We start from the raw sequence: 25,214 nt of genomic DNA, 5'->3' as shown, positions 1-25,214 counted from the left end.
TACGAAATAACAACATGTACATCTATATTCTACCTAGTTAAATGAACATCCATCAATTAATGAGATCTACAAAAGTCACCATCACTTTAAACAAACTGAAAAGAAAAATCAAGACAGCCATAAAATATTGGTTTAGCTGCAAGCTTAGTCAGCTATGAAAAATATGTCTATTCACAAAACTAAGCTTTTTTTCTCTACCTATAAATATAGCCTAAAACTATCCCACATAAGCACCACACATCCCAAAGGTTTTACGAATATAAGCCAATTTCACTAGCTTAGCTTTAACATTTTCTTTGAGATTCTCAAATGGAGATGGATTTGAATGCTCAAGAGAAGAAAGAAGGGTTCTTTCAAAGGCTTAAGGATTTCTCTAGCAAGTTCAAAGACGGTGTCACCAAACGCATAAAGAATGTGCAAAAGTTTGGGAAAGATGATCCAAGACGTATCATCCACTCCATGAAAGTAGGGGTTGCTCTCACATTAGTATCATTGTTGTACTATGTGCGACCACTCTATATCAGCTTTGGGGTTTCGGGTATGTGGGCAATACTAACTGTCGTCGTAGTCTTCGAATTCACTGTTGGTAAGTCTATCAACCGAATCAGTTACAAAACATAATATTTAAACGTTCTGATAATAACAAAACAACTAACTAAAAACATTTTTTTAATAGGTGGAACACTTTCCAAGGGTTTAAACAGAGGTTTTGCAACATTAGTAGCAGGAGCCTTAGGGGTTGGTGCCGTACATCTAGCTCGCTTCTTTGGACACCAAGGAGAGCCCATAATTCTTGGAATGTTAGTGTTCTCACTAGGCGCAGCTGCAACATTTTCGCGGTTCTTCCCAAGGATTAAACAGAGATATGACTACGGCGCCTTGATATTCATACTCACGTTTAGTATGGTTGCCGTTTCGGGTTACCGGACAGATGAAATTTTGGTTATGGCATATCAAAGGCTATTCACTATTCTCATCGGTGGAACGATCTGCATCCTTGTGTCGATCTTTGTTTGTCCTGTATGGGCTGGTGAAGATCTTCACAAGATGATTGCTAACAACATTAACAAACTCGCTAATTATCTAGAAGGTGACTTACAATATAATATATATCCAACAGTTTGCTTTCTTCTGAGTAAAAACTACTTAACGTGAATGAATTTTCTTACAAATTTATAACTTATGCATGCATACACGCGTATTTCCTAAAAAGGATTCGAGGGTGAATATTTTCCACTATCGGATAAGATTTCGAAGGATACAAACTCGTGCGCTCGAGAATACAAGAGCATTTTAACATCAAAAGGCACTGAAGATACATTGGTATATATGTGTAATAAATATAGTTTGTAAATAATAATATAGTGATAAATTGACGTTCTTATAAATAGACTAATTAATTAATTACTGGTTCTTTTGCAGGCGAATCTTGCAAGATGGGAGCCAGGGCATGGTCGTTTCAGGTTACGACACCCATGGAAAAAGTACTTGAAGGTTGCAGGACTCGTTCGCCAATGTGCCTTCCACTTCGAAATCCTCAATGGCTATGTTCTTTCTAATCATAAGGTTCGTGTGAATCACCTAAAACGCCATTTTTTAGGGAATTTGAATTGTTGTTAACTTGGACATGTGTATATTTATTTGTTATGGGAGTCTGCTTTTAATCCTTTTTAGACTATCAAAAATTGTATAAATGTCAACCCTCTAAATGACAAAAATGATCCTATACATTTAGTGTTTGCAACAACACATATACTCTTCCATGGAAATTTAATTCTCTTTTATTGTTTTGGTCAACAAGAATTTTTAAAAAAAATCTGTAGGTTTTTGTCTTGTTGAATGAAGGAGTTCATTTTTTTTTTTTTTTTAGCTTTTTATGTAATTTATATTAGTTGATGTTAATAAATTGTACAGTTCAATAGATAGAGATTGTTTCAATTTATTATGTAATTAAACGTTCTTTTTTTTTTTGTGTGAAAACTCTATAAAAGTTCAATTCTTTAAATATATAACAACGAGAGTATCAATGAATAAATTAATGGTTAGCCAGAAAAGGAACTAATTAAATGTTATACCCGATAAATTGTTAAAAACTTCAGCAGGCACCAGAAGAATTCCAAAGTAAGATTCAAGAGCCAATAGCAACTATGAGCAGAGAAGCTGGTGAAGCACTAAAAGCCATAGTCAAATCTATTAAAACAATGAGCAAAGACGACACTGCTTCAGTGAACGCACACATTGACAACTCCAAAAAGGCAATAAAAAGCCTAAGGATTGCACTCAAATCTTCTTATCCGGAGACAGAGAAAGATCTTTTGGAGATCATTCCCGGAGTCACGATGGCATCAATCCTGATCGAGGTTGTGAACTGCGTCGAGAAGATCTCTGAGGCTGTGGAAGAATTCTCCGGCCTTGCACACTTTAAAGAGAACTTGGCTCCAAAATTATCAGCGGAGATAGGACAACATCAGTTACTTCACAAGGGAAGTGTAAAGCCGGTTCTAGATGGCGACAACGAGGAAGAAGACAATAGCTCTCCTCATGTTCTTATCACTGTCTATGATGAACAGCCACCAACGACCACCGGGAAGAACTATTTGGGAGCAGAAAAAAACTAATGTCCTGTAATTATTTTTGCTCATTACCAAACTTTCAAAAAACTCTTTGAAGAGAACTTGTTATAACATTATTTAGTATATGAGAGACATCGATAAGCAATTCTACTTATTGCCAGTTTATATGATTTCCGATTTCAAAACTATATATATATATAAAAATATAAATTATATATCAAATGTAGCTGACGGCATCGCAATATATTAAACCTTAAGTGAAAATGTAGTTTAATTTAAGAATCGATTTTATAGTTAAACCACACGACGCAGTAGTGTCTGACTTATAGATTGACCACACATGTATGACATATAAAGACTAAAGAATAAAATCATCTTTGGGATCCAAAAGCTCAAACCGAGGAACCTTTGCTCTGTTTGCAAATGATATAGTACGTACTGTTAACAATGCTATCTTAATTAGTGTTTTTTTAAAAGATCCTGACGATGAATATACCTGGCCACTTTAACCAGGAGAAAAAGAGGAACAATTCAGCAAGCAGGTCATCATGTGACTAGGCAGTTCAACTTGTGTTTGCACTGGTTAATTGTGATTTTCGAGTAATCAAATAATTAAATTAAGTTAAATTTATCTAACTAGACGTTATAAAAAGTTACTAAAAAGTATGATAACAAATTAAATATATAGAAGGTTGTCAAAAAAAAAAAAAAAAAAAAAAGAATTAAATATATAGAAGAATAAATTAGATTCTCTCTATCGTCTAATATATATAGTTTTCTTAAAAAAACAAATTGGCTAGGGTTTTGTCTGATTTATAGGGACTTGATCTGTTCCCAGCTGAATCGAAGGCAAATTCTGTTTATCAGTGAGGCTAATTTTAGAAGTCGCAGAGGAATTTTGAAGTATGAGCAGTATCTGTGGGCTTAGTGACGATTTGCTCGTGGCGATACTGTCATTGGTTAAGACGAAAGATGCTGTTGCCACAAGTCTTTTGTCAAAACGATGGCTTACTCTCTGGAAACTGGTTCCAAGGCTTGACTATATTATTACTCCATGGTATGCATCACATTCAGGTTCAGATTTTATCGATAATTTTCTGCTGCTAAGCGAGGCTCCGGTTCTAGAAACAATGCATCTCAGACTCGGGTATAATTGTAAACCTGAGGAACAAGAAAGATGGGTTGATATTGCACTGGCTAGACATGTGCGTGTTCTTGAGCTTATTTATTCCCGTTCCCCTTCAACACCAATGCCTTTTCCTAGGAGCTTGTTTACATACAATGGCCTTGTGGTTTTACGCCTTCAAGAAGTGGTGATTAGGGATATTCCTTCCACAATATTTCTCCAGTCCCTCAAGACTCTGTCCCTTTTATGTGTCAGGTTCTGCTCTAGGGATGATGAACTTGTTCATACGCTTTTATCCGCTTGCCCTGTCCTTGAAACACTGGTTGTACGTCGATGGCTTGAGGACTATGTTACAACCTTCAAAATTGCGGTCCCGTCGTTGCAGAGCTTATACATCATGCGCAGACCAGGTGGTCATGCACAGACAGATGATCGTGAGTATATAATCAATGCTCCTTCTCTAAAGGATTTAAAAGTTTGTGATGAGTTTAGTTGGTTCCGTCCATTAGTGGAAATGCCGAAGTTGGTGAAGGCAGAAATCAAGATTAGACAGGATGATTCTAAGAAGCTTTTGGGATGTATAGCCTCAGCCAAACACCTCTCCTTATGTGTTACCTCAGCCAAACAATTACTAATGGAAAAATCTGTTGAGAATCTCTGTCAACTCGAGTATTTAGAGCTTTGTACTAATTGCTCTTCAGATTGGTTATGTCTTCTACTTAAACATTCCCCTAAACTGCGAGTTCTGAGGTTCAACAATCCAGTAAGTTATTTGCTTTTTTTCAGTTTGCTCCTTCATCTTTTCCCCACTTAAATCTCATTCTTGAAAAAACTCTGTAGACATCTCAGATAGACGGCTGCAACTCGTTGAGACGGATCAGAGATAGGTGGGAGGAACCGTGTTGTGTACCTGAATGTTTGGTGACGAGTCTCGAAACTGTTGAGTGGATTGGGTATGAAGGAACAGAAACAGAGAAAGAAGTGGCGAACTACATCTTAGAGAAGGCATGCCACCTAAAGAAGATGACTATATTCCGGCATATCACCAATTTGAGAAAGAAATACCGCACTCTGATAGATTTGGTGTCCAGGCTGAGCTGTTCTATCAAATGTCGACTTGAGGTTGTGCCTTTGGAGCAGCATTGATGATATATTTTTTTAATGGATTTTTGTTTCTTCACTTCTTCTTATGTTTCTATCTATTTCAAAGTTTGTACTTCTTACTAAATATATTGTGAGAACCAATCTCGCCATCAAGAAAAGGTGTCAAAACACCTAGCTTCTAAACATGATTCCCGAATAAAACCGAACATGATTCACTCTATGTCGTCTAATAATGAAACAAAGGATTGATCAAATCAAAGATGAAGTAGTACGTAGATTCATTCATAAACGACAAAAACCTGCCTCCTTCACTCTATCACCACACGTCCAGAAGAGTCGTTGACACTTGACTACTTGAGACACCACTAAATGTATTTTACATGATATGGTCAAAACAGTGAAAACAGTACTATACATGTTTCAATATTTTTGCTAATTAACTGTTTTATGATGAGGTCACTATACTCTCTGAATCATGGTTGACTTTTTTGGCCAGTCTTCAATGTCACTATACTCTCTGAATCACATGGTTGACTTTCTTGGCCAGTCTTCAATGTCGAAGACGTGGAAGACTCCAACCCCAGGGCAAGGGCATGTGGCGCACAAAGGAGATTTGTCAAACTGTAACAACAGTCTGACCTCAGGACTGTCTCCAACCATTTGCAGAACCTGCATGGAGCATTCACATTCAAAGTTGAATTAATTTGTTACAAAGTTTATTTAATTTGTTACAAAATATTACCGTATCTGATTCTTTCTTGGGCATAATGGGGCAAGCTTGAGATTTGTAGAATCTTATCCTGTGAGTTGGCACTCCATAGTGCTCAGACACAATCTCCTGCGAATGTATAGGTTGGGATCAGGATTAGATGATGGTTTTCAAAAAAGTAAACTAAAAAAGCAGATTAGGTAGGTACCAGAAATTTATAAAAACTGGAGAGTTTCTTGATTCTGAAACTAAGAACTTTGTCAAAATCAACAAGACCTGTCCCAGTTTGTTCGTCCTGAACTCTTGCGACCTTAGATGATGAAACGAGTTAGATTAAGAGAAGACAATTAATTATATCAAATCACCGTGATTAAATATTAACCTTGATTATGACAAAGCTGTCGGTTTGATTGTCTTCTATTTCTTCTGCTTTCTTCAGCCTTGCTGCTTTCTTCGGCCTTGCCTGTGAGAAAAGACAAAAAAAAAACTCAATTAGTTCAAGTACGTGTTACATGTTCAACCATAATTCCTCAGTCTTACATGTTCAGGTATCTCTTCATCGTCCATTGTGAAAAATATTTTGTCCTTCTCACTTTTCCGGACATATACAAGCATAATTGCGTTCGAGCCTTTTGTAAAGGTGAAAGGAGGAAACTGCAGTAGGAGACAGACAGACAGATAAAGCGTTTAAGAGTTATAGGCTAAAACCCACAAATATAGAATCTACCTCTTCATCTCCACCATATTGTTCGTCCAAAGCCCTTCTGACGTCAACTATTTTCACAACTTCGTTGTCGTACTTGAGCCTGAAAGAACAGCATCAATACATCAACATATATACGAATAAGATCTATGAACCTTCTTGCCTTAGGTGGATGGCAAAGTCAAACAAGATCACCAATAAAAAACCAAATTTTCTTCTTGTTCTGCAACGTCCATGAAACGATTTGTATAAAGAAACCTTTATGCCATTTGTCTCTCATTATGCTCATTTAGTGCCTTATAAAAAACATCTAGTCGCTGGTACAATGTTCTAAAAAGAAAATTAATGGCTCTTTGTGGACAATGATAACAAAAACTACAGAGCTTACCACAAATCTGACAGTCTGGGCCTAATGAGAGCAAAGTGATGTCCATCTCCGTTGTGGACAATGACACTGTCAAGTGAAATCAGTCTCTTGTCAATCGAATTGTGAAGCACAAAGCACAAAAGTAAAGACGGATAACTAATTAACCACTAACCTGTGAAGAGTGTATAGATTCCGGATGCTCCTGTCAGCATCAGTGGACAGATATTTACCGTTCTCCTTATCAAGATCCAGTTCTAAGGGATACTCGTACCGAGCATTTATCTGTAATGAAAAAATACATCAGCTGCCATACAATGTTCATGTAGCTAAACAAAGACAAACACTGCTACTGCATCATGATGCAGATTACTCTTTACACTCTCGCCTAAATCTGTTTGTAGCTTTCGTATAACCCATGGAGTCAAACATATTTCAAAAATACTAACCTTCCCATGATCATTTTGAAACCTCGAAAGATGAAGTTGAAGAACTGGAGGAAATTCTGTGAACAAAACACCACTTTCAATATCACCCTGAAACAATAAACAAAACATCTTTGTGAAGCGTCTTAATCCTTAGCTATAACAAGTACCATCCAGAAACTGAAAGAAAGGGCACAGAAATGTACATTGCATTTTTTGTCAAAAGAAGCATACACATCCTTGCAGTTTGTGACATCAAGCCCGAGACCTTCAAGAAGAAAAATAGCTCTGGCTTTGTTAATAAAAGACAAAAGATAGGATGGGACCTTTGGTTTAAACTACGTACTAGAGAAGGATTCTTTTCTTGTGTAGTTGTCATCAGGTGCCTTTCTGCAGTGACCCTCAAATAGCTTCTGTGTTGTTCCCTCTTCAGCAGTACCCTAGAAAAACAAGTAAGAGATGTTGAAACTTGGAAAAGAAACATAACAGAGAAGGAGGAAGCAACAGAGGAGACAGACATGTTACCTTCAAAGATTTTTCAAGCTCTTCACAGAGATACTTAACTTCATCTTGTAAGGTAGATGTAGACGTTTTCAGCCCCATTCTTGAAACAATTCTTTGACTGGTCTGAAGCTTGGAGAAGATTTTTTGGAGGGACGATACTATAGACGCAGAAATGGAAGACTCGGGAATCTGGTAAACAGCCTACAAGCAAGCATGATGCAAGCAATTCATATGCATATCTTGAATCTTTCTTCAGGGTTTAGCATAGTGAAGAAGACGAGAAACAAGAAATGGATCCTACTCGTCTCAAGCAAGGTAAATGGAAGAGGATCTGAACGATAGAGTTCAAATGTTTCTTTCCTTTGGCTTCCCTAACGATCCCAACAAATCCAGTGGCTCTCTTCGAGTCATATGGTAGCGAAATGTCAATTGGCAGCGACTCCTCTGCTGTATATCAATATGGTCCGGGGTATCAACTGGCCACTCCATAGCTACAAATCAAAAGAATCAAAGAGACGAGCAGTAAGTTAAAGTACACAGCAAGATGGAGCAGTTTCGTATTTTTAGAATCAAAGAGTAGAGCAGTAAGTGAGCAAAAAGACACCGAGGCTATGAATAGCCAAAGCAGTTTATTCAGACCCATGCACTTTATTATAAATGAGAGGTTCTACATCAGAAGTAATCTAACCAGTACCATAGAGAAACTCATGTCAATACCATACGCTTACTATAGGTAAATCAACAACATACTAGGTAGTCTCTTTGTGGATTTAGACAGTAGTAGAAACAAAGAGTAAAACAGTATGCGATATGATTCACAGCAAAAACGCAGAACCAGTTGGTATATTGAGTCGAAAGGGACATATTTATGATATGCAAACAATATGAAGTGAGCAGTCTACTATGTTTTACAATTACCTCCTTGAGATAGTGCAAGTGAAGTCTGTGGCGGATCAGAGAGAGTGAAACGGTTTATTCCTGCATTGGTTTTTTCTTCAACAGTTTAGTATGGATACAATGGCAAAAGCATCATTAACAGAGTATTATATGAACAGAATCAAGCTCAACCATCAACCACAGATGAACATACATAACAGGATAAAAGCCAGTCTTCTTCCTATTTTGCTATACATGGATCATGAGTTCAAAAGGCATTCTAACAATCTAGAGATAACATCTTTAACTATTCACATGGTCGTATTATGCATTTAAAAGCTTAACCCCAACTTTCCAATTGAGGCACCAGAGAAGAAAAACTCAAAATACAAACCTGCTTCAATCAGAGTTAAGAACAAGAAGCAAGAAACGACGAATCTGATCTAGATTCTATGGAAACAACATGGAGCGGTATCGTAATTTTAGAATCAAAGGGGAGAACAGTTCAATCTTGAAAAGCAAAATCGAAGCAACGATGTAGAATGAGTAACTACTACAATTCCAGAAAATCCAATGTCTGTAACTACAAGAAATTGAAAGGATCGGTAAGATTGAAGAATCCACCCACCCAAACCCTAGCGAAACTCTTAATTTGGTACGATCTACGACGAACCAAACCCTAGCGAACTCTTGATTTGGTGAGATCTACGACGACCCAAACCCTAGCGAACTCTTGATTTGGTACTATCTACGACGACCCAAACCCTAGCGAACTCTTAATTTGGTACTATCTACGACGACGAACAAAGATAGGAACTGAGAAATGTGTGAAATCGAAATCTAAACGTACCGCAAGTGATGCTGCGCTCGATTTTATCTAGGTCCGACTCCATGATTATCACAGATCCACGATTCTTTCTTCAGGAGGAACAAAGAGGTTTCTCAATCAGAGCTAAATCGATGGAGAGAAGATGAAGCAAGCTTTAGAAAGAATGAATTGAAGCAAGCTTTAGAAAGAATGAATTGAAGCGCTTGTTCTGAGCATTCAAAACCTTTATAAGTACAGGGCTAATTTGGGTATTTCCCATTCAGTTAGTTAAGGTCCCTTTTTATTATTATTTTAACCAATAATCTCACGAGCGCTATTTCTTTTCTTTTGTTTTTATTTTATTTTATTATAATTCTTTTGCCTTCGTTCTCTACTGAAAACCTTATCAAAAAAAAGTCAAAAGCTTTCAAAATCCAATTGATTTTTTACAGACACACATACCGCGTCGTATTCGTCAGTGGTGGAGACGATAGAAGCTGGACATCCACCACGGCGTTCTGCTTCTCGGCCAATACGCTCCAGAGCGTTTCCGGTTTGACAAGCATACGACACAACCAGCTTCCTCGGCTTTTCTCCCATCGCCGCCACTTCACCTCACCCACCCCGGAGATTGGGATTGAGATTGAGAGCGACACCGGATCCCGGTCTGATGATTTAAACCGGATCCCGGTAGAGAGTTTGTGACTTTGTGTGTCGTTTTCTGGTTTAAGGAAGGGTTCGTATATTGAGGAGGAATTGAAAACACAACGTTTCATTAATACAAAAACGTAAACGAAATTTTTTATTGGGCTTGATAATACATGTTACTGGGCTTCCTTTTTACAAAGGCCCAAAACGCTGACCAGTATGTGGTGGCCTCTATGGTTTGTTTTGGGTACGATTTGATAACGAGTTTTAAGAGCTTATTAACAAAAAAAACACAACTGGAGGAGTTGATATATGTCATCAATCAAGGAAATGGGACTATGCATGAAAGAAGAAGATTTCGATGGAATCGTATACAGATTAGAATTAAGGCAGAAAATGATTATTTATATTGATCATCATACAATACTAAGGTAAAATAACCAAAGCTGGTAATGATTACTAGGTAGGTACCCGCGCTTGAAGCGCGATATTAAGATTTTAATAACAACAGTTTTATGATTTGTTACTTTTCTGAACTAATATGTAATAATTAACATATTTTAATATAGTGTTTTTTCTTTTGAAAAAAACTTATAATGTTTTATTGGATTATCAAGAAGTTTTTGTATTTGCATATGTAGAGACATATTTATCTTACTAAAGATAAATAATACTCAAATGTGAAATATTAATTGAGTCTTTTAAATAAACAACTAAACTGTAGTAAACAGATGTTGAGATTCAATAAGTAATTCCAAAATATTAAAAAGCGTAAGGAATTTCTAATAGTTCAATATTATAATGTACTAATTCAATTACAAAATAAAGATGAGAGTAATGCAAAGTTAGATTTCAAGTAGCGGTTAAAACAAACATGCTAAATTTTAGAGAGATTCAAAATGTGAAAATTAAACGACCAACACCCCATTCTTTACATTTGAGCGCCAAAACTTCCACCTGGTTGCTTCATCACATGCTTTATGTAGTAACGCCCAACAAATTCAGTCATGTAAATATATAGTGTTTTAAGAAATTTTACTTTAATATCATACAAAACTTAAATTCATATACATTTTAACAACTTACATAGCCTGGTGATGCTCCAGTCCTTCGAACTCTGGTTTTATGAAGATCTTCGAAGAGTCCAATGTATTTTCAAGACATGGTGCACCTATGGACATTTAGAATTTTAGGTGGATTTATTGATGATTATATCAGAAAACACTTATGTTACATACCTTCATATTGTCCAACCCTCATAAACCGCATTACACAGAACACATGTTCAGATTTGTATATGAGATGGCATCCGCTTGATTGCCATATGGTCCTGAATTGAGAAGCGTGGTTGTCTTTGAGACGATACTTCACAATCTCACACCTACATGTTTATCAAATCAATAAAAATCTTAACAGATACAACTTTAAAATGTATATTCATGAAGGTAGAGAAATTATATTTTACATGCCATTCAACAACATGAGAACAACTTCATTAATATCAATGATAATCGCAGGCCTTCTCCTATCTTCCACATCCATTATACACGCACGAACATCTAATTTGGAAAAAGACAGAATTTAGATTTCCAAAGTGTTTATAATCTATTTTCGGTAAAGAGTTAGTCTTTCTTTTATATGTGACTAACTCTTTGAGATACCAATTAACTATATTAACACAAAGTTTTGTGACTAACTCTTTTTAAACAAAGTTACATAAATCCTAAAAAGAATCTAGTTTTTCGAACATAAAGATACCAATAAACTATATTAACGGATTGTTCCAAAATAATATAAAATCAATTAAAGAAATTCTTACCAAAAGATATGGAATGATCTATTCTTCCATGTTTTATGTCATCCAAATCTTCGAACTGGAAGTAATTCTTAGAACTCAATGAATCGAGCAGCGTCATTGTGGTTCGACCCGTAAATTTAATCTGATATCGATGATGAGTATTCCTATCCTCCAAGGTTGGATTGATCACTTGGAAGTTTCTAAAATTGTACCACTCACCATCGTCTATATATTTCGGGAGGTTAGCGAGTGTATCGGTTAAATAAGGAGCTTCAATTGTGTCACCTTTCACAGTTTAACAAAATTATGTAAGAAGTCTTATATACAACAACTGTTAAAACTCGAAATTTAAGTAAAAATCATTCAACTAAAGACTCTAACCTTTTTATCCACAAGCAGCAGAACTCGTTTTTTAAAGAACTCTCTGACTGTCCAAGAATGTAAGACCTTGGCGTTGATACACCAATTAGTTCTTCCGGGAATCAGATCAGCAATATAATCGAATCTCATGATTTTCTCAAATTAGGTTTTTTCTTGATTTTTCTCTGATCTCGAAAACAAAAAGGGGAATTTTGATTTGTAAGAATACAAAGAGTCAGGACTAAACGTTGCGTCTTAATCTTTTTTAGTTTCTCACTTTAGTCGGATTATTAAAAATACTAATATTATATAAATTAATACAGTTTTAATATAAGGTTTGTCATACTTGTATGTCGAAAATATAATTTATGTTAACATATTGAAGATGTTCTTATGTTTTGAATTTTTAAAACTTAACACTTAGCTATTGATATATAAAAAGGTAATATTATTAAGGTGTCAAAACTGAGAATCGGACGAAAATAATATGAAATGAAATGTTATAGTAGATATTATATGCTTAGAAGAAAATCATATATTTTCAAAGACTTCTTTGAAAACCCCATTAAGGGTTTTTTTCTGACATTTCTCTCCTTCATCTGTAATCAAAATCTTCAATCATTTCCTGCTTGTCACTCTAGAAAATGCAACGTATAGTTGTCCATGTGTAAATATGGGCTTTGGTAGATACAATCCAACATGTTCCAACGTTTGACCTTGGCTTTTGTTTATAGTGATCGCAAATGCAAGAGCAACGGGAAACTGACGACGCCTCATACGAAAGGGAAACTTTGCATCCGGTGGCGACACAAACATCCTAGGGATAAAAACTCTATCGTTGACGTTTCTTTTACCTGTTACAATCCTTGCTTCAATAACATGATTAGCCATTTGAGTGACAATCAATCTCGTACCATTGCATAAACCTCCCTTAGGATCAATATTCCTAAGCAACATGATATGTGCTCCCTTTTTCAGCGTCAAAACATGGTTAGGTAATCCAGAAACGTGAATACTGTTTAAGAATTCCTGATTATAAATCATATCTTCGTATGCACTTGTATCGGAAGTCTCGATGCTGTCTGAACTCAAATACTGTCTCTCTTCCCCTGTAAATAATAAAACCAAAATAAAAAACCGTTTAAATTGAATTTTGTTTGCCAAAAAAAGAAAAATGCATCTTAATATACCTGGAAGTTGAGAGAGCATAGATTGATTTATTTTATCGACGTCATCATTCCTTGGACTAAGAATAGCTCTTTCGCAAAAGAATTTAGCATCGGTCCTTGTTGCAAATGATGTACCGTATATCTGTTTAACAATTGCTTGTATAAAATTGTCACATGCAGAAATTAATAAGTCCTCGGGTATTCCTATTTCGACTTCACCATTGTTAGGCTCGTTGATCTTGGCATCCCCAATATCGAGTAACCATTTTGAAAACGTAGAGAGAGCATCTTCTTCCTGACTATTTTTCGCCTTCCGAAGCCTCATGTTTTGTGTAAGCCGAAGTACTTTACAACTATCCCAAAGCAACGATGAGTTTATAGAGGCTAAAACTGTCCCAACTTTACCAGCCTCTGGCACAACCGGTAGAATTTGTCTAAAATCACCCCTAAAACAAAAACCTTACCTCCAAAAACCCGATCACACTTCATAATATCTCGCATACTTCTATCCAAGGTTTCGAAACAAAATTTGTTCATCATTGGAGCCTCATCCTATATAATGAGTTTTGTTTCTCTAATCAACTCGGCCATATGTGATTTACCATCTATCGAACATATTGTAGAGTCATCCACATGGATGGGTATACCAAATCTAGAATGAGCTGTCCTTCTGATAACACAGAGTTTTAAACCCTATTTTCCTACTGCAAGTGCACAGCAAAGAAGTAGTACTTAGGGGTCGAATCCCACGAAGACCAAGTTTTACTCTATGGTTCTATTGGTTCAATTTCAAGCTAAGACAATTCAAAGTTGGGTTTGTTTGGTAACAGTAACGCGATTAAAACGGTATAAAAAGGCAATAAGCAAAACACTAGATCAGGGATAATTCTCGGGAATTTCAGAGACAACAACTAAACAACTATTCAGGGCATAGGTTAAGTACCAGTCTAGAACTCAAACATAAATATAAACTGATCCACTGTCGTGGCATCAATAACTCTATCTGATCGATTCTGTGCGGAAACGCGGAGCACATGCTCAGACATCCGGAGCACATGCTCAGCGGTCCATAAACCCTAAACTGTCGTTTGAGCCCAGAATCGCAGACAAGCATTAAAGAACAGGAATGATAAGTTCACAAATCACCTACACATCAACTTTCGCAGGTCTAGGATAATTTGCCCACTAATGTCTTTTCTAGCAACCTATTACACTTTTGATGAATAGATAAACCTAGAATCATAGATTGGGTGATCAAATCAACCTAAGCATTAAGTCTAACAATAGTGAAGACAATCGATTATATAAAGCCCTATTTGTGTTCTGTTGCTAACCCATGAAACCCCTTTTGAAACCCCTAATCTAGCAAAGAAAACTACTCAGACATAGAGAAATGAATCAAAGCAAAAGATGAGAAATTCAATGACATAAAAATAAAAAGGGTTCAGAGAATGATAAACAAGGTGGCCGCTCTTCTTCCTCTCACAAAAACGTCGCTCAAAAACCCAAAAGAAAAGAGTATATTCTGTCCCCTAAAAACCTAGGTTAAATAGCATACAAGTGGAGAAAAATAAGGAAAGAATCCAAATTCAAATCTTCCTATTAAAAAGCGATCTCAGCCCTCTTTCTCTCACAAAGGATCGCCTAAAATAAGGAGAATTAGGCAGGGAATCGGCGCCTAGATGCTTGCCACGTGTCGTCATGAATCCGTAGAGTTGGGAGCATGTGCTCGGAAATCGAGAGCATGTGCTCCTGGGTCTAAAATCAGCTTTTCTGCTCCAATTCAACTCCTTTCTGCTCCGATTGCTCCTGCTGTTCCAATCCTTGCTTTTAGCTTCCTAGCCTCGTATTATAACCTGAAAAGGACTCAAACAACTACAAAACTATCAAATAAACAGGGTCAAAGTGAGTCAAAACCGTAACATATCACCTTCCACCTTCTATAAGTAAAGCAGCTATACCACTCGATGCAACGTTAAGAACAATATCACCCCTAGATCGAGTATCAGCGCCAAGAATACTCCACAAGAGTGTTTTTCCAGTACCACCAAATCTATGAACAAAAAACATACCTCCTTTATTACAATTAACAGCTTCAATAATTTCTAGGTATACACTTCGTTGCTCATCGGTTGACATACGTAATAACCTCTCGAAAACATTTAGTACATATAGTGTTGGATACAGACCTCCTTCCTACAATACATTTGATATAGAATTCAGAATAGTTAGGTATTATCAAAACTAATTTGAAAAGATTTGTAACGGAAGAATAGAGTATGAACCTTGGAAGACATCAATTACACCCCATCGAACAACACATATGAGACTTTCACCTATGGTATTTTTGTAAGTCTTGTAGAAATCGTCAGCCGCTATTCCAGTTAACTCACACGGCAAAAGCATGCCACTAAATATAAAATTCAAAAAAAACGTTTATATATTTAAGCAATATCTAATAGATAATAGATGTTTAAAACCAATTACCAAAGTCACGAAGATCAAAGGAGATTCTATGGTACATGGAGTACTCTTGTGTTTCGTTCCCTTTCAGAGAAGAAGCTTGCTTCTCACTATCTTCTTCTTCAGACTCAGCATCTTCACTCGTTTCAGAATCATATTCGTCGTCTTCAGTATCATCAATGTCCTCCTCATCGTCGCCTTCGCCATCTTCTTGATCTACATACACTATTTCATAAAAGCCCTCATCTTCTGTATCTTCTTCTTCTTCACAATAATCCTCATCAGATTTGTTTCCATCATCTTCTTCATTTTCGGATACATCAGAGTCGATATCATCCGTGTCATTGTCATTAGAATCATCCACTTTCATCTCCAAAGAATTTCGGCAACACATCTTTAGCAACTCACGAATATGATCACTTTGTGATCTAAGCTCATACTTATTGCCGTTATTCGGACCCAGGGAGTCTTTTTTATCATTCCAAGTATCCATTTTTCCAACATTGGTAACTTCTCCAATGACATATTAAAATATAAGACACAAACTCATATAAAAATAATGTATAATACAATAGAAATCAATGATGGAAAATTCTAAAGTAGAGAAAGAATGTAACTTACCGACCAAGTAATCATCACAATAAGAGCCATTTAATATTCGGTTATAATCAATGAATTCAAAATATTCCTCACCTCCAACAATCGAAGTCTTACTAATCTTGGTCTTATACAAAATAATAATCTTGTAGCGATGAGTGGTAGCTCTGCATGACCCATATTGGTCGACGACTTTAAAATTTTCAAGTTCAATCCAATCGTCAACATGAAATTTGGTCACAAATTTATCATAAACATCACCACGAAAACTACACTGGATCTTATTTCCCTATTTAATAAAACAAATATAATCAAATTTATATAAAACTTGGTTAAATAATTAATGAAGAATTTAAACATTTAGGAAACATGATTATCAGTTAAAACCATCTCTAGGGTTGAACCAAGACGAATATTTTTTTCTTCCCATAAACACAAAATCCTAACACGGATTTTCCAATCGTATTTTGAAGGATTCAATCGTGAAACACGATCAGCCGGAGAATTCATGACCATAATATAACATGCACTAAATTATATCAGGAATTATAAGCAAATTAAGATTTACAAACATATTAAAAGCATTGTGTGTCCAAAGTTTTAAAGAACCTTGGTTTGCTGCTTGAGATTTGGATATTGAAATTAAGTTCTGTTAGACGTCTATATATATATATATAACCTTAGAGATCCGTACATTTTCCTAAAAAATAATAGATATATGCAAATATATAACATATATATCTCTTAAATATATTAATTTACTTATTTAAACAATATTTACTTTTATTCTAATCTAACGATTATATTAAATCTAACCAAAATATTTTTATGTCTATCTTTTATATGTGAAGGACCAATACACAAAGTTACATAATTTCTAAAAGAATCTAGTTTTTCGAACACAAAGATACCAAATGAACACAAAAATATTATTCATATAATCAATCATCCATTTAGGTAATTATAAAATTTTACGTCTATCTTTATGACCTAAAGTTTATAATTAATAAAATTATTCATATAATAATCCATTTACAAATCCTAATTATTTCAAATATTTTAAACTATTCTAATTATTTCAAACTTACAATTTTCTTAGAAATCGTAATTTTTATATTTTTCCTATTTTACATAATTCGTAATTTAACACTGCTCAAAAAGTTTATAATCAGATCCACAAATCACTAAGCTTTGGATATTATTGGTTCAACTGTTAATAAATAAATTCTGTAACTCAAGGTAAATAATCTATTTGTGATAAAGAGACTTTAAATACTATTCAAAATTCATTAAAGTATAGTATTACAAAAGATCAAAGATAATTATACTAATAATAAGATTATCGTTACATGAAATAAACTTCCAATTAATTTAAAGAAACAATTATTATAGAAATATTGTATGGTGATGGAAATTGCCTTCTAGTTGATTTTCTCTTCCATATCATCTCTTCATGACACCAAACCGATAGTTTTGGAATTTCAGAATAAGTGATTTCTTTGGGTTGAGGAGCTTGTGTATTGTATATAATCCAATCGGAGAATTTAGTTGTCGTAGTCGACGAACGAATCATAACATCATCCTCAGGAGCATCTTCATTGTAGGTACCATATTCATGAATATTAACGATCATGGTATTCCTGCAAACATGGCAAACCAAGTTTAGACATAATCTATTATCTATTATAATTCACAAATCAGTTATAAATCAAAATACAAACATTATAAACATTCTAATTATAAGAAATAATACCTGATACTATTTAAAAACAAATTCATGGATCGCTTAACCTGGTCCATGGTACCTACGTCAAATAATTATTAGTATTATTATTTATAAACCACCATACCAACATGTAAATACAAATAATTAATCGATCAGTACAAAATATAAATTCGGAAATTTTAATATATTTTTTAGAACATGTAAAACATCAACCAAAAAGGGTACAATATTTTACCTTTTTTAAAAGATGAACCAACAACAATCAAAGCTTTATGGGTATAGAATCTTGCTTCCCAAAAAACCACTACTCGATCAGAAAAACAAATAGTATTAGCCAGTGAATAATACATAACAGCAAGATCAGAATACAATAATAAAATTGACAATTGACAATATGAATGAATTTTATGTTTACAACTCAACCAAAAAGGCACGATATTATTATACATTTACTAACAGTTGAACCAACAACATCTAAAGCTTCATGATTTGTGGATCTTGCTTTCCAAGAAACCACTATACGAACAGGAAAAGAAAAGGGATCAGTCGATGAATCATTTAAAAAAGCAAGATCAGAATAAAAATATAAATTTGAGAACATAATAGGAGAATTATTAAAATTCAATAGCAATAGAAGAGTTTTTGTTTGTAATTGGGGTTATGGTGAAAGCAAACGTATCATTGTATTTATAGATGTAAAAGGATCTATCTATTTAGGGTTTCTAGTTTTTTTAGGGTTTCCAGTAAGGAGGTGTATTGTCATCGGGCTTTTTTTCTGCAGAAACCCATTAATTTTGTTAGTCAAACTTGAAACATTCTAAGCTATAAACTACTTAAAACCCGTTTAATGCATGATAGATTATGGTCATAGATTCTCCAATTAAACGTCTAAGAGAGTTTTACCAGGAAATTTAGGGATTAATTTAGCAAATTCTAGTTTTGCAAATAACTTTTTATGCAATTAGATTATTTCTGTCCCGATTTTTGATTTATTTTTAATGCAAAAAATAGGTATATTTACGTCCAGGGGCAAACTATTTCAACGTAAGGGGCAATTTCATTAATGGTAAAACGGTAAAATTTTGCTGAGATTGAATATGGGACGTTTTCACTTCTCTTTTAATATAATAGATTGCTGTTAATATCCACACAAAAAAAAAAAAAAAACCATGTGATAAAAAAGGAGGTTGATCAGTTTTATGTGTATCACGATTTAAAACACCAACCAAAGAGGACTAGAGGAGCTCAAGTTATATATGTTATATTATAAAATGTAACATGCTTATTTTGTTGTAAAAGTCTGAAACAACATTTTCAAATAAAATGGACATCTCATCTCTTTTTCTTTGTTTAATCTTTAATGATCTTGGTTTTTTGCCTTGTCGTTGTAGTGTTGTGATTGAATATTTCTTTTGAGTCTTGAGTGTATGAAATTCTCATAATATATGTTCGATTCACCTGTTGGTATAAAAGTACTAACAATAACATACATTATCCTATTCTTCTTAATAAAATGAAATTCTCATAATATATGTTCGATTCACCTGTTGATTTAATTAGTTGTTGTTATACAAAGTGTCGGCTTGAGATTGTGCCCGTAGAACTTCAATCGAATTAAGAATGTCATCTTTGAGATTTGTTTGGAAAAAAGTTCCCACTTTTGTAAAGAATGAGGGCTACAAATGATAAGTTCAAACTAGACTATCATCAACATTACCGTCAATAATTTCCATAGAGTCAAAAGTTGAAAGTCTCTCAGAACTAGAAATGGCTTTTGAATTACTAATATACATGAAGAGGTCAAAGTTAGAATGTTTATCAGAATTCAGCCATGATTTGGAATCAAGCATATTTATTTGTATTCTTTAATAGTTGTCAAAAAAAAAAAAAAAAAATTGTATTCTTTAATACAAAGCTTTAAAGGAAATTGATCCAAGCATTAGAAACTCTTAACTCTTAAGCAAGCGTTCATGTCGACCTGTGATATTTTGCATGATATATGGTCAGGTTCAACTATTTTATTATGTTTGTATCAAAAATATTTGCTAATTTTTTCTTTAGCAAATCAGTCACAAGCTTTTAACGTGGCGTCCATTGCTTGTTTCTGCTAAGTCGGCCACTATTTACTCTCGTTACGGCCTCTATTTTGAGCCGTTAATACTATGTTTCTTTTTGGCCGATGTCATTGTCCTTGCCCATGCCCCTTCAGGACCCAGATGCCAGATTCTTCGGTTCCAGCATATTCCCGAGTAACATCCGACACAATCGGATAATCTCGTCAACCATTCACAACACGCCATGTAATCAACGAATAAGACTCATGCCACGTCAGTCACGGGTCAAGGGACTCAAGCTTCACAAAAGCTCCTATCGTCCGACTTGTTTATTTTCCACGTGTTCATCTCTTTCAGAATAATAAACAAAATTAATCTCAGCCGTCTGTTTCTCTTCTTCTCCTTCTTCTTCTTCCTCCAATTCTCTCAACAGATAGAGAAAAAAAAACCTTAAGCATACACTCACGAAATCGTCGTGACGAAACGAGAAACCCTAAATCATAGTTAAGGAGACTCTAATTCCTCCGTCTTCTACGTCAATGGCGACCGGAACATCGACGTCTTCGTCTCTTTCGATGACGTTATCCTCGACGAACGCGTTATCGTTTCTGTCGAAAGGGTGGAGAGAGGTATGGGACTCAGCTGATGCGGATTTGCAGCTGATGCGAGACAGAGCTAACTCCGTTAAGAATCTAGCGTCGAGCTTCGACAGAGAGATCGAGAATTTCCTCAATAACTCGGCGAGGTCTGCGTTTCCCGTCGTATCACCATCGGCGAGTGAAATTGGTATCATGAAGAAGCTTCAGCCTAAGATTTCCGAGTTTCGTAGGGTTTATTCGGCTCCGGAGATCAGCCGTAAGGTTATGGAGAGGTGGGGACCAGCTAGGGCGAAGCTTGGGATCGATCTATCGGCGATTAAGAAGGCGATTGTGTCTGAGATGGAATTGGATGAGCGTCAGGGAGTTTTAGAGATGGGTAGGATGAGGAAACGGCGTAATAGGGATAGGGTTAGGTTTACGGAGTTTTTCGCGGAGGCTGAGAGAGAGGGAGAGGCTAGTTTTGGTGATTGGGAGCCGATTAGGTCTTTGAAGACTAGGTTGAAAGAGTTTGAGAAACGAAGCTCATCGGAAATTTTGAGTGGCTTCAAGAACAGCGATTTTGTAGAGAAGCTCAAAACCAGCTTTGTAAGTTTCTCCAGCTATTAGGGAATCTATTTCAATTTCTCGATTTATTCATTCTACTCAAATTATGCAATCAGCTGAGGGTTTCAAAGAGTCAGAAGTTTCTAGCTTACTTGCAGAAGTCGCTTCTCTAGTACATAGTTACTTATGGTATATGGCAACTTATCTAATTGGCGCTTTCTCTTTTGTTCTATTTTGCAGAAATCAATTTACAAAGAAACTGATGAGGCAAAGGTTGGTATTTGGAAGTTGGACTCTATCAGTTCCATAATGTTTTAGATTGTTCACTCAAGTTGTTTTCTTAATTTTCTTTACACGAACATTTCAACCTGCTGGGTTCTTCTTTGTTATACCATATAATTTAGTTAGACCTTGGTACATTTGGAGTTTAACTTGGCCTCCTATAATGTTTTGTGCAGGATGTCCCTCCATTGGATGTACCTGAACTTTTGGCATGTTTGGTTAGACAATCTGAACCTTTTCTTGATCAGATTGGTGTAAGGAAGGGTAAGATTACATTTTTCTCTTCATGATGCTTACTCTTTTTATCTGTTGTACCTATTGAGTCGTGGGATCAAAAATTTGAATTTTCTCTCTGATATAAGAGTGTCTTTGATTAGTGGGTTACTTACTTCATCAGAAGCGTAGCTGGTGAGATTTGATGCTTTACATAATCGTACTCTTTCTGGATATCTTAAATTTACAAGTCTAGATTGTGGAAACATATCACTCAAATGACATCTGCCATAGACTTGACTATTTCCAGATGTGTAGGTTAATGGTTTTAAGTTAACGCACAGTTTAGTATTTACATGAGAAACTAAGTCCCTGATTATGTTCCATTATTTTGTCTTTACAGATACGTGCGACCGAATAGTAGAAAGCCTTTGCAAATGCAAGAGCCAACACCTTTGGCACCTGCCATCTGCCCAAGCATCCGATTTAATTGAAAATGATAACCTTGGAGTTGATTTGGATACAAGGATAGCCAGCGTTCTTCAGAGCACAGGACATCATTATGATGGTGGGTTTTGGACTGATTTTTTGAAGCCTGAAACATCAGAAAACAAAAGGCATGTGGCCATTGTTACAACAGCAAGTCTTCCTTGGATGACCGGAACAGCTGTAAATCCCCTATTCAGAGCGGCATATTTAGCAAAATCTGCAAAACAGAGTGTTACGCTCGTGGTTCCTTGGCTCTGCGAATCTGATCAAGAACTAGTCTATCCAAACAATCTTACCTTCAGTTCACCTGAAGAACAAGAGAGTTATATACGTAAATGGTTGGAGGAAAGGATTGGTTTCAAGGCTGATTTTAAAATCTCCTTTTACCCAGGAAAGGTATGTTGATCATTTTGGATTCTATACTTTGTTTCTATGACTGCCAATATGCTTTTCAATTATATCTTGAGAGTAACTGAGCTTTCTGGTTTCTTGTAGTTCTCAAAAGATAGGCGGAGCATATTTCCTGCTGGTGACACTTCTCAATTTATACCGTCAAAAGATGCTGACATTGCTATACTTGAAGAACCTGAACATCTCAACTGGTATTACCATGGCAAACGTTGGACCGATAAATTCAACCATGTTGTTGGAATTGTCCACACAAACTACTTAGAGTACATCAAGAGGGAGAAGAATGGAGCTCTGCAAGCATTTTTTGTGAACCATGTAAACAATTGGGTCACACGAGCATATTGCGACAAGGTTAATCATCTACTAGCTCTCGTCGAACTTTTGTACTGTTTCTTGAACTCTCTCTAAAAATAGTACAGGAGCTAATACATATTTTTTCCACTCCTGAAAGGTTCTTCGCCTCTCTGCCGCAACACAAGATTTACCGAAGTCTGTTGTATGCAATGTCCATGGTGTAAATCCCAAGTTCCTTATGATTGGGGAAAAAGTTGCTGAAGAGAGATCCCGTGGAGAACAAGCTTTCTCAAAGGGTGCATATTTCTTAGGCAAAATGGTGTGGGCTAAAGGATACAGAGAACTAATAGATCTGATGGCTAAGCACAAGGGCGAACTTGGGAGCTTCAATCTAGATGTTTATGGGAACGGTGAAGATTCAGTCGAGGTCCAACGTGCAGCAAAGAAACACGACTTGAATCTCAATTTCCTCAAAGGGAGGGACCACGCAGACGATTCTCTTCACAAGTAAGTTCTGAAAAATGCGTGTTGGCTTTTGAAATTTTGTTAATGTTTCTCTCTTTGATTGTTTTCCCCTCTCGTCTTAATGAAGGTACAAAGTGTTCATAAACCCAAGCATCAGCGATGTTCTATGCACAGCAACCGCAGAAGCATTAGCCATGGGGAAGTTTGTGGTATGTGCAGATCATCCTTCAAACGAGTTCTTCAGATCATTCCCGAACTGCTTAACGTACAAAACATCGGAAGACTTCGTGTCCAAAGTGAAAGAAGCAATGACGAAAGAGCCATTACCTCTCACTCCCGAGCAAATGTACACTCTCTCTTGGGAAGCAGCAACACAGAGGTTCATGGAGTATTCAGATCTAGATAAGATCTTAAAGGACGGAGATGGAGGACGGAGGATGCAAAAATCAAGATCTGTTCCAAGCTTTAACGAGATGGTCGATGGAGGATTGGCATTCACACACTATGTTCTAACAGGTAACGATTTCTTGAGACTATGCACTGGAGCAACACCAAGCACAAAAGACTATGATAAGCAACATTGCAAGGATCTGAATCTTGTTCCACCTCACGCTCACAAACCAATCTACGGCTGGTAGATTTTTCCTCACAGGCCAGTTATTGCTTTTGACTTGTTAAGCAGCCACTACTTTCATTGTTTCCCTTATTATTATTGCTACTTTCTATAGTTGTTGAAGATCGTTTGTTAATAGAAAGGGTAGATAACCAGATATGTCTTTTTGTATAATACAAGCGAATTTGATGGTATATATAGAAAATAACTATATTAGCAAACATGTGAACTATGAAGTATGAAGACCATTTCGGGATCTTTGTCGTGATTTTGGTATTGGTATGGAAACTCCTGATATCTAAGTACACTTGTTCTTTTGTTTCACGGATCGAAGCTATTTCCCATTTCTTACTACAAAGATGTAATCATGTAAAGAACCCTATTAACACGAAAAAACAAACCAATAGAGAAATTAGTGCCCCTCGATTAATACTTTCTCCCCGGAATAACACAATTTTAGAGTTATTGTTGAAATTAATCAACGTAACGACAAGGAAAATGATGGGAAAAGTGGTGGTGGTTTCTGCTTTGGCAACTAGTGTTAGGTCACTTACGTCGTCTTTTCTACGTGGGAGAATACGTGGATAAATTGAACTTTCTTTCAATCTCTATCAATTATTATTCCTACACATGTAAAGACGATATATGATCACTAAAGTTTAGATTGAAGTATAATTTCTTATCACAAATGGACTAATAATTGTTATTGAAAATTCATTTACCCATGTGATATATAAGCTTAAACCATCTGAACTTCTTTTGGTATCATGATTTTTTTTACATTTTCCACCAAATAACATTGAGGTATGGAACAAAACCGAGTTCCATGTTAATGGAAAAAAACAAATTTAAACAGATATACAAAATAGAATTGTTTTTTTTTTTAAGTTTTGAAGTGTCCGTCTTTCAAAGCGGGAAGCTTAAAGTGAAATCAACTAGCTGAATTTGCTTATTATGGTTGGTTGGGAGCCGATGAAAATTTCTTCGACCACACATAAAGTCACCTTTCTAAAGAACTTGCACCGACCACATCAAATCATGTATGTATTCATAATTTTCAAACATTTCTAGAATTTTAGAAAAAAAGTATATCACAATATAACTTTTTTTTTTTTTTTTCACAAGATACATTTCTATGTTAGAACTTAGAAGCTTAGTAACTTAGTATGCTTTCAAATATTTTGTATTGTTTATTTGTTTTGGTAGAAAAAAAAAAACATTATTATTAGGGAGAATTATTAATTTCTTATTTTTGGTTTTAATATAAGACTACCTTTATTTCCCTATCACATTCCTAT

The 25,214-nt window shown here is 35.5% G+C and overlaps 4 protein-coding genes across 7 annotated transcripts; 3 read left to right on the top strand and 1 right to left on the bottom strand.

Annotated features, from left to right (window-relative positions):
* Nucleotides 1–230: 230 nt before the first annotated feature.
* LOC104775711 (aluminum-activated malate transporter 8-like) lies at nucleotides 231–2,743 on the top strand. Of its 2 annotated transcripts, none has more exons than XM_010499667.2 (5): nucleotides 231–586; nucleotides 677–1,090; nucleotides 1,214–1,323; nucleotides 1,423–1,566; nucleotides 2,103–2,743. In XM_010499667.2, the coding sequence occupies exons 1-5, from the start codon at nucleotides 310–312 to the stop codon at nucleotides 2,616–2,618; spliced, it is 1,461 nt and encodes a 486-aa protein (XP_010497969.1). In that variant the 5' UTR covers nucleotides 231–309; the 3' UTR covers nucleotides 2,619–2,743. The 2 variants fall into 2 exon arrangements, with proteins under 2 accessions (XP_010497969.1, XP_087348739.1); XM_087492613.1 differs by having other exon boundaries at nucleotides 2,100–2,743.
* A 735-nt stretch (nucleotides 2,744–3,478) lies between these two features.
* On the top strand, nucleotides 3,479–4,915 carry LOC104704443 (putative FBD-associated F-box protein At5g56440). The gene is made up of 2 exons (XM_087492571.1): nucleotides 3,479–4,484; nucleotides 4,553–4,915. Exons 1-2 carry the CDS (start codon nucleotides 3,479–3,481, stop codon nucleotides 4,843–4,845), a joined length of 1,299 nt encoding a protein of 432 aa, XP_087348697.1. The 3' UTR covers nucleotides 4,846–4,915.
* A 133-nt stretch (nucleotides 4,916–5,048) lies between these two features.
* Nucleotides 5,049–10,005, bottom strand: LOC104775456 (ubiquitin C-terminal hydrolase 13-like). 3 transcript variants are annotated; one of them, XM_010499523.3, is made up of 16 exons: nucleotides 9,655–10,005; nucleotides 9,235–9,336; nucleotides 8,427–8,486; nucleotides 7,810–7,999; nucleotides 7,530–7,709; nucleotides 7,351–7,444; nucleotides 7,211–7,272; nucleotides 7,029–7,115; nucleotides 6,755–6,864; nucleotides 6,604–6,669; nucleotides 6,240–6,318; nucleotides 6,053–6,166; nucleotides 5,895–5,975; nucleotides 5,721–5,822; nucleotides 5,546–5,641; nucleotides 5,049–5,472 (listed from the first exon to the last, which is right to left on the bottom strand). In XM_010499523.3, exons 5-16 carry the CDS (start codon nucleotides 7,605–7,607, stop codon nucleotides 5,326–5,328), a joined length of 1,116 nt encoding a protein of 371 aa, XP_010497825.1. In that variant the 5' UTR covers nucleotides 7,608–7,709; nucleotides 7,810–7,999; nucleotides 8,427–8,486; nucleotides 9,235–9,336; nucleotides 9,655–10,005; the 3' UTR covers nucleotides 5,049–5,325. The 3 variants fall into 3 exon arrangements, with proteins under 3 accessions (XP_010497825.1, XP_087348663.1, XP_087348638.1); XM_087492537.1 differs by having other exon boundaries at nucleotides 9,235–9,302; nucleotides 9,655–9,939; XM_087492512.1 differs by having other exon boundaries at nucleotides 9,235–9,365; nucleotides 9,655–9,920.
* A 9,973-nt stretch (nucleotides 10,006–19,978) lies between these two features.
* Nucleotides 19,979–24,137, top strand: LOC104764923 (digalactosyldiacylglycerol synthase 1, chloroplastic). The gene is made up of 7 exons (XM_087492459.1): nucleotides 19,979–21,191; nucleotides 21,390–21,422; nucleotides 21,608–21,695; nucleotides 22,048–22,529; nucleotides 22,629–22,895; nucleotides 22,996–23,345; nucleotides 23,431–24,137. The coding sequence occupies exons 1-7, from the start codon at nucleotides 20,547–20,549 to the stop codon at nucleotides 23,939–23,941; spliced, it is 2,376 nt and encodes a 791-aa protein (XP_087348585.1). The 5' UTR covers nucleotides 19,979–20,546; the 3' UTR covers nucleotides 23,942–24,137.
* The last annotated feature ends 1,077 nt before the right edge of the window (nucleotides 24,138–25,214 follow it).

Source organism: Camelina sativa, chromosome 1 (genome assembly GCF_030686135.1).
Source record: "Camelina sativa cultivar CO46 ecotype springtype chromosome 1, ASM3068613v1".
Lineage (NCBI taxonomy): Eukaryota > Viridiplantae > Streptophyta > Magnoliopsida > Brassicales > Brassicaceae > Camelina > Camelina sativa.
Note: the sequence above shows the minus strand (reverse complement) of the source record. Positions and strands in the feature narration are given on the sequence as shown.

What these genes read in the sequence shown, in the direction of transcription:
- LOC104775456 (XM_010499523.3), bottom strand. Translation starts at nt 7,607, where the DNA reads ATGGGGCTGAAAACGTCTACATCTACCTTACAAGATGAAGTTAAGTAT. An exon ending in AGCTTGAAAAATCTTTGAAG is followed by an intron (nt 7,445 to 7,529) that starts GTAACATGTCTG and finishes TTGTTTTTCTAG; the next exon opens with GGTACTGCTGAAGAGGGAAC. An exon ending in CCAAGAAAGAATCAGATACG is followed by an intron (nt 5,473 to 5,545) that starts GTAATATTTTGT and finishes TGCTCCATGCAG; the next exon opens with GTTCTGCAAATGGTTGGAGA.
- LOC104704443 (XM_087492571.1), top strand. Translation starts at nt 3,479, where the DNA reads ATGAGCAGTATCTGTGGGCTTAGTGACGATTTGCTCGTGGCGATACTG. An exon ending in AAGTTATTTGCTTTTTTTCA is followed by an intron (nt 4,485 to 4,552) that starts GTTTGCTCCTTC and finishes CATCTCAGATAG; the next exon opens with ACGGCTGCAACTCGTTGAGA.
- LOC104764923 (XM_087492459.1), top strand. Translation starts at nt 20,547, where the DNA reads ATGGCGACCGGAACATCGACGTCTTCGTCTCTTTCGATGACGTTATCC. An exon ending in AGAAGCTCAAAACCAGCTTT is followed by an intron (nt 21,192 to 21,389) that starts GTAAGTTTCTCC and finishes TCTATTTTGCAG; the next exon opens with AAATCAATTTACAAAGAAAC. An exon ending in TCTCCTTTTACCCAGGAAAG is followed by an intron (nt 22,530 to 22,628) that starts GTATGTTGATCA and finishes GGTTTCTTGTAG; the next exon opens with TTCTCAAAAGATAGGCGGAG.
- LOC104775711 (XM_087492613.1), top strand. Translation starts at nt 310, where the DNA reads ATGGAGATGGATTTGAATGCTCAAGAGAAGAAAGAAGGGTTCTTTCAA. An exon ending in AAGGCACTGAAGATACATTG is followed by an intron (nt 1,324 to 1,422) that starts GTATATATGTGT and finishes GTTCTTTTGCAG; the next exon opens with GCGAATCTTGCAAGATGGGA. An exon ending in ATGTTCTTTCTAATCATAAG is followed by an intron (nt 1,567 to 2,099) that starts GTTCGTGTGAAT and finishes TAAAAACTTCAG; the next exon opens with CAGGCACCAGAAGAATTCCA.